The 20269-nt window shown below is 45.1% G+C and overlaps 1 protein-coding gene and 1 long non-coding RNA gene across 8 annotated transcripts in view; one reads left to right on the forward strand and one right to left on the reverse strand.

The window, feature by feature from the left end:
- Positions 1 to 6074: 6074 nt before the first annotated feature.
- Positions 6075 to 20269, reverse strand: part of PBRM1 (polybromo 1) — a 98906-nt gene continuing 84711 nt past the window's right edge. For 2 of the 7 annotated variants that reach the window (XM_029051169.2, XM_029051168.2), the window contains 5 exons: positions 17204 to 17368; positions 13054 to 13209; positions 9959 to 10029; positions 9578 to 9794; positions 6075 to 8810 (listed from right to left, as the gene is read on the reverse strand). In XM_029051169.2, the coding sequence (XP_028907002.1) occupies positions 8638 to 8810; positions 9578 to 9794; positions 9959 to 10029; positions 13054 to 13209; positions 17204 to 17368 (782 nt within the window). In that variant the 3' untranslated portion in view covers positions 6075 to 8637. The remainder of the gene's footprint in view (positions 8811 to 9577; positions 9795 to 9958; positions 10030 to 13053; positions 13210 to 17203; positions 17369 to 20269) is intronic. The other 5 variants (XM_029051174.2, XM_029051171.2, XM_029051173.2 and 2 more) reach the window with 3 other exon arrangements.
- On the forward strand, positions 7992 to 10329 carry LOC114806505. Its single transcript, XR_003754541.1, has 2 exons — positions 7992 to 8077; positions 9645 to 10329. It is a non-coding gene; the product is annotated as an uncharacterized LOC114806505 (long non-coding RNA).

Consider the following 20269-nt stretch of genomic DNA (forward strand, 5'->3'; position numbering starts at 1 on the left):
CCCCTCTCTAACTAGTGATCATCTTCTCACCAAATTTGTTGGCCTCCACACTATCCTAATCCTTCTGTACCCCTCAGCTACCTTAAACAGTGAAGACCATCCCTTCTCCTTGAAACTTTGTCCAACCTTGGCTTCCTTGGTACTCCTCCCTGTTTCTCTGACTGCTCCTCTAAAGTCTCTTTTGCAGGCTCCGCTGCCTCCCACACTCACACACAGTGGGGATCCCGCAAGGCTCGGTTCTGGGGTCAGTTTTTATTCTCTAACTACACCCACTCCCTTGGAGAACTCATTCACTCCCATGGCTTTAACTACCATCTCTATGCGGAAGATTCCCAAATCTACATCTCCAGCCCTGAACTCTCTGCTGCGATCTCGCATTTCCTCCTACCTTCAGGACATCTGTACCTGGATGTTCTGCCGACACCACAAACTTAACACGTCCAAAACGGAACACTTTATCTTCCCACCCAAACCCTGTCCTCCTTCTCTTTCCCATCACTGTATACAATATCATAATCCTCCCTATCTCACAAACCTGCAACCTTGGCATTGTCCTCAACTTATGTCTCTCATTCAACCCACATATCCTGTCGGCTCTCTCTTCACAACATGGCTAAAATTAATTGTATTTATTGGGTGCTCTGCACACAGTAAGCTTGGGAGAGTACAGGATGATGGACACATTCCCTGCCCACAACGAGATTACAGTCTAGAGGGGGAGACAATATAATAATAATAATAATGTTGGTATTTGTTAAGCGCTTACTATGTGCAGAGCACTGTTCTAAGCGCTGGGGTAGACACAGGGGAATCAGGTTGTCCCACGTGGGGCTCACAGTCTTAATCCCCATTTTACAGATGAGGGAACTGAGGCACAGAGAAGTTAAGTGACTTGCCCACAGTCACACAGCTGACAAGTGCTAGAGCTGGGATTCGAACTCATGAGCCCTGACTCCAAAGCCTGTGCTCTTTCCACTGCGCCACGCTTACAGATATGTACGTAAGTGCTGTGGGGCTGAGGGAGCAGTGAATAAAGGGAGCAAATGATGCAAAAGGGAGTGAGAGAAAAGGAAATGAGGGCTTAGGGAAAGGCCTCTTGGAGATGTGCCTTCAGTAAGGCTTTGAAGGTGGGGAGAGTGATTGTCTGCTGGATATAAAGAGAGGGGGTGTTCCAGGCCAGAGGTAGGATGTGGGCGAGAGGTCGGTGGTGAGATAGACAAAACTGAGGTATAGTGAGTAGATTGGCATTAGAGGAGTGAAGTGTGCAGGCTGGGTTGAAGTAGGAGAGTGGTGAGTAGGAGGTGGCAAGGTGATTGAACACTGTAAACCCAATGGTAAGGAGCTTCTGTTTGATGCAGAGGTGGAAGGACAACCACTGGAGGTTTTTGAGGAGTGGGGACACATGGACTGAACGTTTCCATAGAAGAATGTTCTGGGCAGCGTGAGGACTGGATAGGGGTGAGACAGGAAGGTCAGCAAGGAGGCAGATACAGTAATCAAGGTGGGATACAGATCTGTTATTTATATTAATATTTTTCTCCCCTTTTAGATTGTAAGCTTCCTTGTGGGCCGAGAACGTGTCTGCCACCTCTTGTACTCTTCCAACCACTTAGTTGGCTGCACATCAGCACTCGATAAATGCCGTTGATTCACCGAAAGAATTTTGACTCAGGCATGTAGAGATGATTCATTCATTCAGTCAGTCATATTTATTGAGTGCTTACTGTGTGCAGAGCACTGTACTAAGCGCTTGGAAAGTACAGTTCAGCAACAAATAGGGACAATCCCTACCCAACAACGGGCTGAAGACACAAGGCCATAAAGGGGTTCCGATGTGGTAATCGACATTCCCAGTAATATAGTAATGTGCTTCGTAGTATTCCTAACTACAGGTCTTCATCAAATGGTGTCTCGTAGGTGGTTGTGGGGAGGGAGTGTCTTGTCAATCAGTGGTGGTTATTAATCACTCACTGTGTGTATAGCACTCGAGTGCTTGGAAGAGTACAGTAGAGTTAGGCACAATCTTTGCTCTCGGTCTTCAAGGAATGAGAAGCGGCATGGGCTAATGGAAAGAGCACAGGCCTGGGAGTCAAAGGACCTGGGTTCTAATCCCACCTCTCGGCCAATAATGATGATGATAATGTTGGTATTTGTTAAGCGCTCACTATGTGCAGAGTACTCTTCTAAGCGCAGGGGTAGATACAGGATAATCAGGTTGTCCCACGTAGGGCTCACAGTCTTCATCCCCATTTTACAGACGGGGTCACTGAGGCACTGAGAAGTTAATTGACTTGCCCAAAGTCACACAGCTGATAAAGTGGCAGAGCCAGGATTAGAACCCATGACCTCTGACTCTTAAACCTGTGCTCTTTCCACTGAGGCACACTGTTTCTCATACCTTGAATTGCTTACTGAGTGACCTTGGGCAAATCACAGCTTCCCTGTTCCTCAGTCACCTCATCTGGAAAATGAGGATTAAATCCTCCTCCCTCCGATTTAGACTGTGCTCCCTATGTGGGACAGGGACTGTCCAGCCTGATAAACTTGTATCTCCCCCAGGGGCTTAGAACAGACAGAGCCTGACACCTACCATAAAAACCACCCTAAAATACTGTAAAAAAATTGAAATCTAGTGGGGGGTGAGGCAGAGAGAGCTAGCATATAGGTGCTGGGGAAAGGAGACGCAAGAGGGCTGGTAAGAGAGGCTGTGGAAGGTTCAACTTTCTCCTTAGCTGCCAGCCTCTACTGTTGCTCTCAAGCTCTCTCCCTGACCTATTTACAGCTGGAAACTGTAGATTGCTGACTCCTGCCTAGGTGATTGCATGAATATAGCGCACTGTAAAAATATAGCATTAGGTCTCTTCGATGTGAGGCGACAGACCCCTATGGGGAATGTCATTTTACCGTCTGTCTCCTCCATTAGATTGTAAGCTCCGTAGTAAGTCAGACGGGCAGGCGATCCGGCAGAGAGCCGACAGTCGCTCCGACAGGGAGGCTGGCAGGCAGGCAGTCATTGTCAGGAAATTAGTCGGGCAGGAAGCCCGGCTATCAGTCTGGCAGTCATTCAGTCAGGGAGGCAGGCAAGTCAGGTAGGAAGGGGAGCAGTCAGTCCGTCAGGGAGTCATTCGTTCAGTCGTATTTATTAAGTGCTTACCGTGTGCGAAGCACTATACTAAGCGCTCGGGAAAGTACAGTACAGCAATGAACAGTGACAATCCCTGCCATCAACGAGCTCAGTTTAGAGGGGAGGAAACAGACATCGATGCAAATAAACAGACATTAATGCAAATAAATCAAACTACAGATATATACATAAATGCTGTGGCGGGGAGAGGAAAGGGAGCAAGACAGGGTGATGCAGGAGAGTGGGAGATGAGGAAAAGTGGGGCTGAGTCTGGGAAGGCCTCTTGGAGGAGATGCGCCTTCAGTAAGGCTCTGAAGGGCGGGGAGAGTAATGGTCTGGCGGATTTGAGGAGGGAGGGTGTTCCAGGCCAGAGGTAGGACCTGGGCCGGGGTCGGCGGTGAGACAGGCGAGGTGGAGGCACAGTGAGAAGGGTAGCACCAGAGGAGCAAAGTAGGGGGCTGGGTTGTAGGAGAGAAGAGAATTGAGGTAGGGGGCAAGGTGATGGAGTGCTTTAAAGCCAATGGTGAGGAGTTCGTGTTTGATGCAGGGGTGGATGGGCAACCACTGGAGATTTTTGAGGAGGAGTGTGATGACCTGCACATTTCTGTACAGAGATGATCTGGGCAGCGGAGTGAAGTATAGACAGGAGAGGGGAGAAGCAGGAGGTTGGGAGGTCAGCAAGGAGGCTGATGCAGTCATCTAGACGGGATAGGATGAGTGATTGTATTAACGTGGTAGCAGTTTGGATGGAGAGGAAAGGGCGGATTTTAGTGATCTTGTGAAGGTGGGCCCGACAGGATTTGGTGACGGGTTGGATACGTGGGTTGAATGAGAGAGAGGAGTGAAGGAGTCAGACAGGCAGGCGTTCAGGCCGGCAGTCGGTCACGAGTCCAGATTAATCCAGCGCCCCAGATTTCCTTGGATATCCGGGAAGTCAGCTTCTCTGGAAAACCCACCGGAATCCTCTTCTAGTAGTGACACTTGTCACGAGAAGCACCGTGGCGTAGTGGATAGAGCACGGGCCTGGGAGTCAGGTCACGGGTTCTAATCCTGACTGCCGCCTGTCTGCCGGGTGACCTCGGGCAAGTCACTTCACTTTTCTGTGCCTCAGTTCCCTCATCTGTAAAATGGGGGTTAAGACCATGAGCCCTATGTGGTACAGGGACCGCATCCAACCCGATTATCTTGATTCTAGCCCAGCGCTCAGAACAGTGCCTGGCACATAGTGCTTAACAAATCCCTTCATTATCATCTCATTTATTGAGTGCGGGCTGTGCGCGGATGATAGTAGGGGTCTGCCCCTTGCTAGTCAACCTCAACACTGCTTCCCCTGCAGATGACAGAAGAGCCTCTGGGCAGATAGACGGTTTAAGCAACAAGCTGCAAAGGTGTGATTGAGCTCTCTGTTACGGGTGCCCAGGGGCTGGGTCAGAGCGCTCGGGCTTGAAATTGACCCGCATTTGGGGGTGGTTGAGTGAGGAGAAGTATCTTTGATTGGGTGGGGTTTAATGGGAGGCAGTGATGTTGGTGAGCGGGAATTTTTGTGGTGTAAGGATGGGCATGTCCAGTGTGGTAAGCTGGAGTCTCTTTTGGGGGGAGGGAGGTCCCTTCTGCACCCATCTGCCAAATTGAGGGAGGGGCTGGGGCTACTCAGATGGGACAGATTGTTACAAAACAACTCCTGAGCCCTCGGAAAAAATACAAGGATATAAGCTTGTCTCTCCTGCGAATCCACGCCTTATCGTGGCAGGAGTTTGCGTACGCTGCGGAAGCTTAGAGCTGTGGGGTACAGGGCTACCCTTAATGGAAAGGTCAGTCGATTCACCTATGCTGGGCAGCGGGGGCATGGGGAAGAGTCAGAGGTGGAAGATCAAGTGATCAAAAGGTTGATCGAAGACAAGGGCAGAGACTTTTTACTAGTCTTTACTTTGCGGAAGAAGGCAATGGTAAACCACTTGCGTGTCTTTACCGAGAAAACTCTAGGGCTACACATACCAGAATCACTTTGACAGAAGATGGGATGTTCTGAAGAGGGTTTGGAAATGTGAGTGGGGATTGGGTCTGCCAATTCATATTGTACTCTTCCAAACCTTAGTTCAGTGCTCTGCACACCGTAAGTACTCTCAAATACTATGGATTGATAGGATACAAAAGGAAGGCCATGAAACCAAAATATTGAGGCAACTCACAGCCCATTGCCAAAGTACTGGATCAGGGTTGTGGGTTTTATGGGGTTAAGAGTGCTTGACTCCGAGGAAATCCTTAACAGATACCATTATTATTGGAGGCTGTAAATGGATGATAAGGTCTTCGCATTTTGAAGATTATCTATTTGCCCATAAAAATGTGCAAAAGCCAGGTGGGTTATTTGGTAGCTGGGCCCTTCCTGCCTGGAAAGAGCACCCGAGGCCACAAACAGACCACCTCTCTAAGCCCCAAGCCTCTCCCAACTCTCTTGTATTATACTTTCCTAAGTATTTAGTACAGTGTTCTGCACATAGTAAGCGCTCAAATACCACGGAATGATTCTTGGTTCAGGCTGACAAAGGCTGGCTTGGTACACCTTAGGCCACTTCTTCAGGCCCAGAGATGGACCAAAATCTTCACGAAACTCAGTGCTGCAAGAAGCAGCGGGAGGTAGTGGATAGGGCCATGGGCCTGGGAGTCAGAAGGTCATGGGTTCTAATCCTGACTCTGCTGCTTGTCTGTGTTACCTTGGCTAGGTCACTTCACTTCCTCTGTGTTTAAGTTACCTTATCTGTAAAATAGGGATTGAGACCAAGCCTCATGGAGGACAGGGTCTGTGTCCAACCCGATTTGCTTGTAACCACCCCAGCACTCAGTACAGTGCCTAGCCCATAGTAAGTGCTTAAATACCATTATTATTATCTGAAACTAAATTCTGATTCCTTAAGGTGGAACTGAACAACCAAACCTGGTTACTTTAAACCACTTTGCAAATTCCATTTTTATTGGGATTAAAAAGCTTCAAATGAACAAACTGATGGTACATACACGTTATACGACTAGTTACCACTTTTACCTTTTTGATACAGAGGAAAGGATAAATCAAGCAATCATCTAGGGCTGAAAAGCTGAAATGCCACCAACACCAAATTTGAGATTTTACACAAAGTTTCCCCTCCCTCCCCCTCTGCCCTTTGAGGAGAGGGAGAAAGGGCGTGTGTATGGGTTGTGTGTATGGGTTGTGTGTGTCTCAAAAGGATGAAGACTTGAATGGCCTCCAACCAACGCCTGACACACAAATATTATTTGCCACCCTTTCATACCAATATCTTTTCCCCCCAAAATATTACTATGCCAAGACGTTTTTCACACCATACAAACCACAGGCTCTAAAACCCACAAGAAAGTGAGGCATATTTTTTTAGAACAATTGTTTTGCTAAGGGTGAGATTCTCACCTACAGGCATCAAATTTTGTATCCTTGATTCTGACCAGTCTCCTCCCAGAAATACAGAAAAAGGGGACAAGATTCTCAATAAATACACCAAGTTAAAAAGCAATTTGATTAGGGACTACCTAGTGGCCTTGAGGCTCTGCCTGATCTAAGGGTATAACTTGCTTTATGTTTTTAACAACACTCTCCTGAGCTGACAGTGGAGCGGAATAAATAGTTCTTCAATTTATAATACCTCAGGTTCAGCAGGTACCCTTCCACTCACTGTGAGAACAAAAGGTTATCACATCTAGATTGCAAATGAAAAGAAAAAAAAACAAACTTTAAAATTCCAGGTTTTAGGGCATAATTTTTGTGTAACAGACCCACAGTCCACGGTACAATATTAAGGCTTGCCCCTTGATTGTTTCGACGTTCATTTTTGCAGTGAAAGTGGTGAATCTCTATAGCCATTTAGATGATGTTTAATGACTTTTAGTCTAATTAAAAATTAATGCCAATATAAAGTAACCAAGTTAACCATGAATTTTACTTAGTTGAAGAGACACACACAAAAATTCTATCAATTTGACTGTCCTATTTAATAAGGATGGCATTAAAAAAACTCCCCAAAACCTAGGTCTTCATGCTTACTAAAAATTGTGAAAGGAAGAGTCCTTTCAAGGTTATTATTTATTCCCACCCCCAGCAACATAGGTGCCATCAAAGTGGTGTTAACGGCATCTCATTCAGAACACATTTTTGAAATAGAGTGCAGAGATAAACTATATGCAGCATTTGACTCTTCCAAGAACTCCTCTGTTAGTTGTTTAAAAAGATACATACTGCTCCAAGAATGTTTACTCCACGGCTAGACAATACGGTACCTCTAAACTACTGCTTACAGTATCTGAGTAGCCTATTTCATAAGCATCTGCCCCTATAATGTCCCTTTACCAAATCTGTTTATTACTCCTGAAAGTCAAAATTTTAAAATTCATATTAATATCTTTGAAACGAAATTTGCAGCTCAGGCTCTTGGCTTAAAATGCCCAACAAGTTTTAACCTTGGAACTTGTAGAAGAATATTCTCCCCCAGGAACCCAAAAAGCAAAGAAATATTGCAAAGGCAAATAACCTGTCCTCTCAGGCATGCCCTTCTGGTGCAGGGTGGTCAACTTTTGCCCAGGGAAGGGTTTGATTTTAAAAGCAGGGAAACGTTTTAAACGGCACTTTCATTCACCCCAGAATTTTCTTCCAAGCGAATGCAAATGCCTTTATGTACAGATATTAGGATTTCATTTATTACCCAGAAGACGTGTATAGATGAATAACCAATACTTCTGAAATTAAGTTAAGAAATTGGGTTAATTTTTTTTTTTTTAAAGTTACCTGCCAGGACTCATTTCAATTCAGGGTTGTGCATCTCTCAGGCAAAAACAGACGACAACGTGACTATCCAGAGTAGAAGTGAGTGAAATCAAGTGCCTTGCTCTATGTTAGGTGTTAGAGGAGGAATGCAGAAGATGGACTTCTTTGCAAAGAGCCTTCAGGTAACTCTATGAGATTTAATTCTTACATCTGTGACAGAGCTGGAATCTACAACATTTATTCCTTTTTTGAAAAAGCACTTCAGTTCATGAGTTTCCGCTGAAAGCGGTTAACAGAGAGAGGCATATGGGCCACACACCCACCCACATACCTACTCATGCTCCTGTCGGGTGTGAATTAGGACTTCCGTCACATTTCATTGTCATCTTCGACTAACTTGTAAACACACTCATTTTATGGTTTGTTTTATATAAAAGTGATGGTACTAGATCCATGGCAACAAGTAAAAAGATAACTGTCTACCTACACAACCATATCTGAACCTGCCTTTCAAACCGAGGGAGCTTAATGCAAAAAATCCTTTGTGTATTTGATCAAGTCAACTTAATATAGCAAAAACAAATTGAAAGATGCTTATTAAAAGTCTCCGTATATAAAAATGGTTTTGCAATGTACAGAAAATGCAATAAAAATTATCACCTTGTTATCCCTCAAAAAACTAAAACGACTATTGTTCCACAAAACTCTTTGTTTGTATCAAAGTAGCAATTATTTGATTTAATTAAGCATTTTCTATGTTGTAGGCCTGGCGGATATTAAGGGTGTCTCTCAGCATCAAGTCACGCAGGCGCCAGAGGGCATCTGCCATCGTGGTGTGGGCCCCTTTACTTTTCAACCAATGCGAAGGGAGGCGACTCTCTTGTTCTTTTGATAGATGAACATCTCGTCTTCGAGCTGAAAATTAAAATAGAGCCTGAGGGTTACTGGGCTCTTCACTTTCAATGGTCATAACTCTGCCCACGATTATTGGAACGTAGGAAAAAAAAGATATAGGAATTTAACTCTGAGAAGAGCCAGAGTGTTACTGAAACAATTTACTAAAATCATTTTTTATCCAGTGCCTCTGAGTGAGTTTACTGGATGGTGCCTTTGCATTCTATTCAACTACATAAAATACCAAGAGTCAGCTCTATTTGCTTCAAGCGCGTGAGCACACCCACAGATTGGCTTTCTAACATTTTCTGTCACCCTTACCATCTCAGTACTTAAGCATTTCTTATAAGGCTAAAACATTTAAGAGAAAACACACGAGATTAAAGAAATGATCAGGTCGTGAGGTGGGTGACTATTGAAAAAGCACAATCTGATTAATTAACGTAGGCTGATAAACAACATAAGCAACTTTTCAAATTCTTTTTAACATCAAAATCCATCTTTACATACATCGGAAGCAGACAAACTCAGAGCTGGCAAAGCGTAATATTGACAGGGTCCATTCCGGCCACACTCTGAAGGGGGTAGGACGGTATGTAACATAACCCAGAAGACGCGTTCCTTTCCCTAAATAATCGGTGGCTTGTGTGGACTTTAAAATTCAAAACCTCTAGTACTCACGTAAACGGCCCTTTCGGGATCGTTGGGAAGCACGCGCTCAAACTCCCGTGGAGGTCACCTCTTAAGAAGCGAGAACATCTTGGATGGGCGTACCGGCCCTTCCTTACCTGCAAGGGTCTGGTCCCACTTGCTAATGCTGTTCGACTCGGCACTGAGCCCTTCGATGTATTTCAGGTAGGCTTCAGAGTGCAGAAGCCTCTGGGTCTTTGGTGGAGGAGCGACGAACATTGGCGTCGTGGGCTGCTGCATGACCGGCTGGCCCGCGGGACTCTGGCCAGGATACGGGGGTGGCGCTGGCTGGCCAGGAGGGCCGAGAATTCCCATCTGAAATGGGACACGGTTACAGAGTGAGGACACTCAGCAGTCATCTCTGCCGGCTTGGTTCAACGGGACAGACACCCTCCCACCCAGAAGAGGCAAGAGATCAAAAAGCGTCAGAGCACGGTGAGAGAATGAGAGAAGCTCTGAAACACAACAAAATCATTTACCTGTTGCCCATATGGGCCTCCTCCTGGAGTTGGAGTTCCTACCATGGGGGACACTCCTTGGCCCATAACACCTATGTTTTAAATGCAATACACACAATTAGGTCCTGGAATTACAATCATCGAAAACTACCATCTTTGATAAGAGACTCGTTTCCCCCTGCCAGCCTAGTATGTCTTTCTCTGCCTTTGGATTTTTGTTGCAAGAAGAACTATACACCCTGCCCAAGGTGCAACATTTTAATACTCAAAAGTTAACAGATTTTTTTGGGGGGCGGAGGGGGGATAAGGGTGTTTTAAAATTTTTTACCCAGAGTACAAATTTAAAATAAATATCTGGTAACATTAAAAAAATTAATTGCTTTTCCCTCTCACTGTAGTATGACTATACTTTCAAGTTCAAGGTGTTCAAAATCCATTTTAACAATTACTACACTCTGAGGTGGATAAAATGGCCAACATCTCCAATGAGCTCAGCAACATATAATGGGATGGAGCAGTCAGGGACAGAAAAAACAGCCACCTGTGTCTAGACTTAAGACTGCTGGAAGATGGAAAAACTCTTGTCTTAGACTATTTTTTCAAAAGGCTGCAAATAGAATCAGGGTGGCCCTACTCTGCCAGGTTTCATATCCACAGTGGCTGAGGGACAAGCAGAGGCAGGTGGTCAATTCCACCATGTATGGTGACACACAGCAATGACTCCCCCCCAGGCATTTCTTTGCAAATGCACCGTATTAGTCTCCTACTGCGAATGTCTCCGGTTTATAAGATCATTTTGAGTCAAATACAGTCATAAGCTAGGGCCCAATTCATAAAACGGTGGAAACGGAAAGCCCAACCAAAACTCTTCCTGTCTTTCCCTTCCCATTTTGGGTCTGGCGGATCCTCTTGCACAGGGGGAGCCCCTTACTCTCAACCCCTTCAGTTTCCCCGGAGTTTCCCACCTAACCCCGGTCGGACATACTGCGGTGGCCTTTCGGCTGGAGTGGAGAACCGGGATGATTTTTCTGATCGGGGCTCATGGCCACTAGGTACCCCTCGGGGAAAGCACTCGTTCGAACAGCGCGTGGCACATGGGAAGCGCTTAACAAATACCCTAATTATTGCCTGAGGAAAGATGGTGAGAGAGCCCCCTGGCCAGAGTGGCGTTTGAGCTACCAACTTAGCAACCATCAGAGTACTCCAAACCACCTCAGGATGCCTCGAGCTGCTCTTGAAAATGCTCAGTCCTACCTAGGAAGCTGATGAAACTGCTTAAAAATCTGCTAATTAGCAATCGGGGGAAAAAGAGAGTTGGGCTCCCATACTGCCACCTCTCGATATCCCTAAATGGAGGGGTGGCTACACTGTCATCTCGTTGTGGGCAGGGAAACGTGTCTACCACTTTGTTCTACTGTACTCTCCCGCGCGCTTAGTACAGTGCTCTGCACACAGAAAGCGCTCAGTAAATACCATCGATTGGCGGCAACTGGTGGGACCAAATTACCGAGCGCCCCCCCCCCCCCCAAGTCCTCAGGCAAACACACCCTCCTCGCTGTTTCCCATTGTCCGTTTTAGAAACTGGGCCCATCGCTTATAATTGTATCTTCGCCGTGCTTCCATAGTGCTTCCATATTGTCTCGGAGGAGGCACGTAATTAAAGGCCAATTCTCTTGCGCCCAAAAGCAATTTCACTTAGAACACCAGGCTTTTCTTCCATTTAACACACCCTTAATTACAAGCCTGTGATTACTAAGAGTGTGGCAAGGTGAATACAGATACTGTCGGAACTGTTTTTATAGTACTGCAAATGATCCCCATTAAGTTTCCGCCAAGGAAACCCACAAGGCGGAAGGCGGATTACTGTAATCCACTGGGTTGTTAAAACAACAAAACCAGGGACATCTTAGACTGCTCTTGCCCTGAAAAATCAGAAGGCGAAAAGAGTAAGCATGCACCATACAGGCTCATTGCTTCCCACCTTGCCACGCTTTAACTGTCCACTCTTGCAGTCCACCAGGAACTGCCTAGAAGGATCTCATCACCCTCTTCTCTCTTTTCCAGTCAACTTGAAAGAAGCCAAAGGGGAGCCGGTGTGTCTGGCACTCGGTTCTGCACCCTTTATTCACCCCTAGAGCACTTACGTACTCATTATCCGTATTTCATTTATTTCTATTAATGTCTGCCTCCCTGTCTAGACTGTAAGCTCGTGGGCAGGGAATGTGTCTATCTACTCTGCTCTACTGTCCTTGCCCAAGCGCTCAGTACAGTGCTCTGCACACAGAAAACACTCAATAAACACGATTGATTGATTGAACTCTCCTTACTAAGGTGGCTCTCGTTCAATCTTTCAGGAAGGTAGGGGTTGCATCCGATAGGGATTTTTAATTGGTCATATACATTACTTTCTTATGAGAATGAATAAACCAATCGCCCCAGATAGCGTACGATTCTACTGACACAGGTGTCTACCCTCTTTCCTAAACTGCGTTGGTTTTAAGCACGGTCAAAATGACAGGCTCCGAGTTATCCCATAAATTTGATCCTATGCTGCCTTGCTTCTATGGCCTAGTGGGTAGAGGCGGCATGGTGTAGTGGTGTAGCCCGGGCCTGGGAGTCAGACGGTCAAGGGTTCTAATCCCGGCTCCGCCACTTGTCTGCTGAGTGACCTTGGGCCACTCCACTTCTCTGTGCCTCAGTTACCTCATCTGTAAAATGGGGACAAAGACTGTGAGCCCCTCATGGGACAGGGACCGTGTCCAACTCCACTTGCTTGTATCCACCCCAGCGCTTAGTACAGTGCGTGGCACAAAGTAAGCGCTTAACATATACCATCATCATTATTATTATTCTACCCCTGCACCCTGTGTTGCTGCTATTCCTACGGGAAGCCCGTGGACGGCCGTGACACTCAAAGTAGTCAAAAGCTCAGCACGGGCATCCTAGCTCCTGGATGTCACCGGGGCCTTCGGGGGCAGTGGAGTGTGATCGAGTGACAGGCTCTCCAGAAACAACTGGTTGAAGGAGAACGATGAGAACATGAGGAGGAGGAGGAGGGAGAGGAGGAGAAGGAGGAGGAGGAGGAGATAATGAGTGAATGAGGATGACTTTCTTACCCGGTGGTGGGATGCCGGGGATGCCTGGCATACCTGGCGGAAGGTGGTGGGGAGGGGGCACCCCAGGGTGAAGTGGCTGCATGCTGCCCATGCTAACAATGCCATCAACTGGCCCCTGCAAAGGTGGCAGGACTGTCGGATAGCCACCTATCATGCCTTGGAGGACAACAAATTTCAAACATGCATCAATAACATGCAATATGTTCTAAATAATAAGAAAAAAACAAAACATGCACTACCAACAAATAAGCACCTTTAGTACTGCATGATAATAACAACAGTTAGTCTTCTGAACAAAAATAAAAGTTATAAATATGAAATATCACATTTCTGGATGAATTAGTATTTAGAGAATTATCCTCTTTCTGATCTTCCTAGGATAAATTTGCTGCAGATTCTGAAGTTATATTGTAATGAAAAAGACTATCACCAGCCATTCCAAAATTGTTACTTCTGCAAGCTGTTTATAGCTAGTGCCCAGTTCTGTCACTTGGCCTGCAGATTTCCTAAAATCAACTCCATCAGACCACACCCGATCACCGTCCTGGTACATACATGAATTGAAGTCTGATTGATCTAAATGGAGTTAAATGAAGCGCGCTGTGTTTACCGTTAAGCATGATTTCTGTGGAACCGGCCCATAATTGTTCTAAGATGGATGTCTGTTGGGATGATTTATGGGAAGTTTGGCGGGGTGGGTTGGGGATGGGGGGAAGGGGGGTCTACTGTTCGGGTCCATACTTGCACGGCTGTATAATTTACAGGTTCCACTAACCCTAAATGGCTATGTTCATCTTTAGGCCTTGATATTTAAAAAACAAACAAACTCAAAAAACAAACCAAAAAACCCCCTCACAAAAAAAACAAAAAACAAACCCTCCAAATCCACTAAAGGCTCTACTGCACAGCCTCTGCTCTAAGGAGCATCAGGAGATTCAGACTCAGGCTGTTATGAGGGATGGGGGTGGGGGGGAGGGGGGGGAAGTGTCAATAGAAATGGGTTTGAAATATTGCTTCTCTACATCTTTAAAAAAGGGATTAAATACATCCGATCCGATTGTATCACATCTACCCCAGTGCTTGGCACATAGTAAACACTTAAATATCACAATTACTATTACTATTATTATTAAGTTTATACACAACTCACAAAACTTTCCACAGTTAAAGGCGAACATTTTGAGGAAGCTATCTATGCGAACTTTAATTTTCTCTTTCCAATTGCGATGTTTATCTTCACATGAAATGTCCTCTGCTACCGAAGAATGCCAGGTAACAAAATATGAAAATTTAGGGCAACCGAAAAGACCAAAGGCAAGAAACAACAAGTATCTCTTATGTTTACAGAGGTGACTCTAGACGAATCAGTAAGGTAGCCTGGCATTTCAGGTTGCCAAGCGTTTAGTTCTAGAACCTTCAATGACAATGGTAACAAAGGATCTCAAAACGCTTCTAACACACACAGGCACCTGCCTGAAAAGCAGCCGTGTGCGAACACCAGCTTCTTGCACAAAAGTGGGGAACTGAGGGATATTTAAGTTTAGAACATTACCACCACACCTATTTCTATAACCCCTCCGGCCCCCTGCCAAAAAACCCAAAAAACCCACCACCACCAACAAAAAAACACACACTGTAGTGTCCATTTAGAGAACAGGCAGGAAATTCAACATTTTTGAATTGTCCTCTTTTCAGACTTTCCTTAAAGATGCCAAATGACAGCAGTATGGTTTAAAGGCCCAGGGTGTTTTTTTGTGGTTTTTTTTGTAGTGGCAAAAATAACTACATTATTAAACCCCAAAAAGGGTCTTTCATGTCAGGTGGTACTGAGGGAAAAGCAGTTGCACTAGCTAGCCATGAAGTCGCTTATCCTCCACCGGTTAAACTACAATTCCATTGATTCAAAAAGTAAAATATCCATACATTTCCTACAGGACACTGAACCTCATTTAAATAGTTAATCAAAGCGCTAAAAGATGACTGCTGAGCACAGACCCTTATAGTAGGAGAATTTACAATCCTGCCATGCTGCCTTGTAGCCACACCACCACCACGATATTCCATCTTGTGAACGGAAAGGAATTGAAGAACATTATAAAGCTTTGCTTTCAATGACAAAAGCCCATCTGAACACGAGCTCCTGGGGCTGTTAATGAAGCAATTAGTAACGGCTTAGCTGAACTCGACACCTAACTCGATTCCATTAAACTGTACTTTGGCATTTACTATCCCAGTCACATTTGTTCAAATGAGCTTTGGTGTTTGTAAGCAAAGCGAGTCCCGGGAAAGGATTCTCTCCTAGGATGAGAGATCTAAAATGGCACCAGGATGACACAGCCCTCTGGAGGACCAGGAGAAAAACAAAAACCAACCTCCCCTGACCCTTTCAACAGCCCTGATTCACAGAGGAATCAAAACACGCTACTTTAAGGGGTGGGGGTGCTTCCCTGAAGTTGCTGGGGATTTAAACTGTACAGCTCCAAAAAGCTGTTTGGTGACGCCAAGGGCAGACTGCAGGCTAGGCTAACAGGAAATGCACCTCTTCTCCACCGCTTGAGCCCTTCCCCTGAACTTCCCTCTCTTCCAGCCTTAGGATCCTGCTGGGATGTCACTGTTAGCGGAGGGTAACGGGAAGACACAGAAGCTCCCAGAATGAAAACGCTTGAAAACCACACCGTCTTCGAGATCGTCTCGCTCTGTCTACGCCCTCATAAGAGCCCAGCCAGTGTACTCTCTTGCTCCTGGAACAAGAGTGTGCTCCTCAGAGCAAAAACCCACACGTCTGATCAGCCTGGCTGCCTGGCCTGTCAAAGCTCTTGGCTAACTGACCTTCGGGGCCTCCTCGATTTGTCTTTTCCCAATGGGGAGCTAATATGCTGCAGCTGCTGTTCTTCAAAAATATTTTAGTAATTTGCATTTCTTTTTCAAACACCATCTTGAGGCTTCGTAGCCAGAGGCATAACGTTAAAAATATAAGAAGTAAAATAAATGAAACATTGGTGAGGGAAGTCTAACTTTTGAAGTCCCCTCATTCACGGGTCTGATTCCTAGAATCCTCCAGAACCTCATTTAACCAAAATGGGCCATGGAATAGAGCAAGCAACCATGAGGCGTGTTAGCTTACCATCAGCTCTGATAAACTATCGAAAGCCATGATTTGCATGTGATTTAGTGAGTTGGATTATTCAAAGAGGCAATGACGTTTGAGGGCTTTGCTATTCCAAAAGAGTGACAAAGGGAAACCAGTACCCCTGTACTAATTCGGAATTTTTTCAAATGCCAAGACTTGGGGTTCAACATTACCTGGCGGCACGAGGAAGGTGGTAAGATTGCTTGCTCAACATAAACAGAGTGGCTGAAATGGTACTTTCCCCTCGACTGAGGCAAGCTCTAGGAAGGGTAGTCCAAAGTGGGGTTCGAAACCACTCGTTTTATATAATCAGATGAAAATGTAAAAAGCAGCTCTCAGAACCAGAGACAACACACACAAGCACCCACTCAGACTCTTTCGAAAATATGTGACTGGGATACTGACAGAAAATGCAGTTTAACGCAATTATGCAGAAAAGCATTACAGAGTGGGCACAGTGAATCAAACAAGGAACAGCTCTTCCAGTTGGCAGTCATGCACGGCATTGCCCGGAAAAGGATTTCCGGGTCAATGGGAAAAATCCTTTAAGGGGTCAGTCTTAAGTAGGGCTGCAGCAGAACAAGGCAAACTGAATACTGGTCACGAATCCCAAGGGGTGAACACCGCTGAGTTAAGAATTCCCAAGAGGTCCTGGTCGGGGGGGGGAGTTCCTCTAGGACGCGGTGTTTGGCTCTAGTTACCTCTTCATGAGTACGTGGGGATGGAGAAGATTTACCAAACCATCCCCACTGCCAAGGCAGAATTAACTGTCCGCTATATTCTCCAGCGTTTGCCCCCATCCCGATTTTTACAGGGAGGATTTTACTGTGCAGGAGAGGGTAGTAATGTAGGACAACGAGGATGACTTCAAACTCTTAGAATAGATTTGTCATGAGAAACGACTAGAGTCTGAGCGTACTTCGAACTGGAGCAAAAAAAATAAAAAATAAAAAATGTGATCCATCATGAAGGAATTTCTTAAAGTGGAAAAAAAAAAATGGTCTTAGCTCCTGTTTTTACCTGCAACAGGTGTCAACTGCTGATTGAGCATTCCCATTGGTGTTGGTGGTGGCACCACCCCCATAAGGGCCCCCACAGGGGTGCCTGCTCGGGGAGAAGCATTCGGCTGCTGTTGCTGTGCTGCTCGTTCTCTCTCCTGCTGCTCAGCAACTTTAGCTGCCCGCTCTGTAAAGGCATTTTAGATTTTCAATTCTGTTTGGAACCCAGGAGTTCAAAATACCATCCATTTCATTCAACAGGACTAATCAAAAACACAGGCACAGTTTCGTCTCAGGTGAAGATACGGCAGAAGACTATTCTTGGCACAGGTGTCCAATTGGATTTCATCTGGCCATCTATGGGGAATTTCCAACTCTGACAGCTTTGCCTAACCCATCCTGAGAAATCATCTGCAAAGATTTCAAGAATGTTAAGAGACTACAACACACAGTCAGAAAGCACAGATTTTTTTAAGCATATCACCATTGTTACCAATGTAGTTAATGTTTATGAGGCACCCTGAAGATGAAAAGCACTAATTATTATCACCACCGGCATTATTATTATTATTATTAGCATCACAGATTGTTTAGAACTTGAACATGAAGCAATTCCATGGCCCATTATCATTTTTGGCACAAACTTTTCTTATGCTTTCAGAACTCTGTGCCCCCAGTTCCATTTAAATCTGGGGGGCAAGGGGGGTTCTCTTATTAGGGGTCCCAAGGTATAGCAGCTGGAGAAGATTAACTCTGTAAGGGAAGTAACTCTTTGCCTACGCCATATGCATCTGGAGAAAGTAGTTGACTAGTTTCCATATTCTACTGAAGCTACGAGGACTGGTCTCTAGACAAAAAGATGCCTGCCTTCTCAGACTGTAGACCTAGAGACCAAGGGAACTACATGCTTTCTAGCATCAGTAACGGATTTACCAAAACAACCAAGGTTCCTCAGGCGAAACACGTCAGCAGTGAGACGAAATTATCCAGGCAGCTGCTTTTTCAAAATCAAGAGAGATTCCAAAACCACATTCTCATATCACACAATAGACAGGTACATCAAACTCGTCTGTGCAAGCTGAACTGTGACTGTTGAGCCTACCCTGCAAGGTGGCTACATTTCTTCCAGCTACTTTTTCTGTACTTACAGGTTGCTGCCCATAAAACTCTTTTTCATATAATCCCACCTGCGGGTGGTGATTAAGTGCTCTTTCTCCACTGACTGGCTCCAGAAGATATAATAAATTTCATATTTAATCGTAGTCTGAATTTACCAATGCATCTTTAATTCAAGTGTTTATCGAGCCTCCAAATTTTTTGAGTGTATTTCTCAATTTGCACACGGCTGGGTGATCAGGGCGAAAATGCTCTGGAAGCCAGCGGCACAGCAGAGAGGGAACTAGAGGAGTCATGATTCCAGTACCACCTTTTAACCCCCAAAACATCATCCTTCTAACAAGGGAGTCATAGGAAGAACAACAGGTAGCTAAAAAGTGGGAGGTGGTGGGGAGGGAGGCGGCGCGTGGGACTGTAATCTCCAGAGTTATATATGTTTAAGAAAAATGGAGAGAATTCACAATCTCCTTTAATTTTGCAACTTCAAAATTAGACTGGGCAAAGCATGCTTGACCACTCTGAATGAATTACAATTACTTATTAGTTTTACTTACTAATTACTAGTTTTACTTTCTAAATTACTTATTAAATATTCTATTTTCTGTTGCTTACTACTCATCTGGTCCTCTGGAGAAAGAGTGGGATGGAGAGAGGACTTTTCAGTCATTATATCTGGAGTCTAACACCACCAAAACTTGATCCTCAGAATCGTACATTTTCAAGTTGAAATGGCGGAACAGAAAAATTCAGACAATGCCCCAGAATTTCAGGTTTAGGGAACTGCCATTTACAATTCTCAATCCTGTGCTTCAGAGAGGAAATTTCGGGGTACTGGGGCTTCTCTTGAGGGGAAGTCCTGGCGTTGCCACACAAAACTAGGCCATTCCAGATCCAAACTAATAGAGGTTGGAGTTCAACAGGTTAGAACCCAACAGAGTTTGGATTCCCAATCCAGCCAATTACAGAATGGTTTCAGTCAACCCCATTTAGTTTGAAGTGGAACCCCTTCAGCACCTAAATTTACAGACCGTCTTTAATTCAAGACTGGCTTCTACCCTCCCTTCCATCACACCACTAACACTTTCTTTACTGTCCTAGTGTCTCCAGGTAAACCTCTTTCCACCCCGCTTCCACCTCCCCCTTCTCCCCATTCTCTGAATAAGCTCCAACTAACCAGCCACTGCTTAATTCCGCTCCAGATAAAGCCTTCTAGTTATCTAGTTTTCTTAAATTCCGTAACGCCCTGGTTTCCTGAGACGAACTGCTGAAACTCTTCAAAAGTCTCCTGCCTCCTGGGCTCTCAAACCATTTCCGATCACTCAGCTTACTGACTTTGCACCATGGCACTAGCAATAATATTTCCACAAAATCATCAGAAGATATGAAGGAAAACTATCTCCACCTACAGCACTTTTACTACGGAAACTGCAAAAGAATAACTGCTTTTAACTAGGCTGGGCTTAACTGCAGTCTAGCGCTGGAAAGAGGTGCTACTATACACGCTAATAAAAATCCAACCAATACACAATACTCCGGTTGGGAAAGCGGAAGCTCTGAGCAAAGCGAGAGCAAAAACTGAACCAATCCCATTAATATTACTTCCATCGCCTCCAAACCATTACCCACAACTTAAAAACACAACATTTTCTCAACTGACTTTTCTCAAGTTCTTCCTCTCTGCCTCTTCCTTTTGGGTCCTCTTCTCCAAATACTAACTTTTTGCCCTGTGCACTTTCACAAAGTGAGGATAAAAATCAAGGAAGTTGAGCTTTATCAAAGAAATCCTGATAACAGTGGCTCTCATGCACCTATCTTGTGCAGGAATAGACAACAAATAAGCACCGAAGGATAAAGCTGGAAACTTTTTTTTTTCCACAAAAATCGCCCCTCACTAAAGGGTCCATCGTGTTTTCTGAGTTGAAGGAAGAAGTAAGGCAAGTTTGCCTCTTCAAGTACTTTGTGCCTGGAGTCT

The sequence above is a fragment of the Ornithorhynchus anatinus genome, chromosome X1, assembly GCF_004115215.2.
Source record: "Ornithorhynchus anatinus isolate Pmale09 chromosome X1, mOrnAna1.pri.v4, whole genome shotgun sequence".
NCBI classification, from domain to species: Eukaryota; Metazoa; Chordata; class Mammalia; order Monotremata; family Ornithorhynchidae; genus Ornithorhynchus; species Ornithorhynchus anatinus.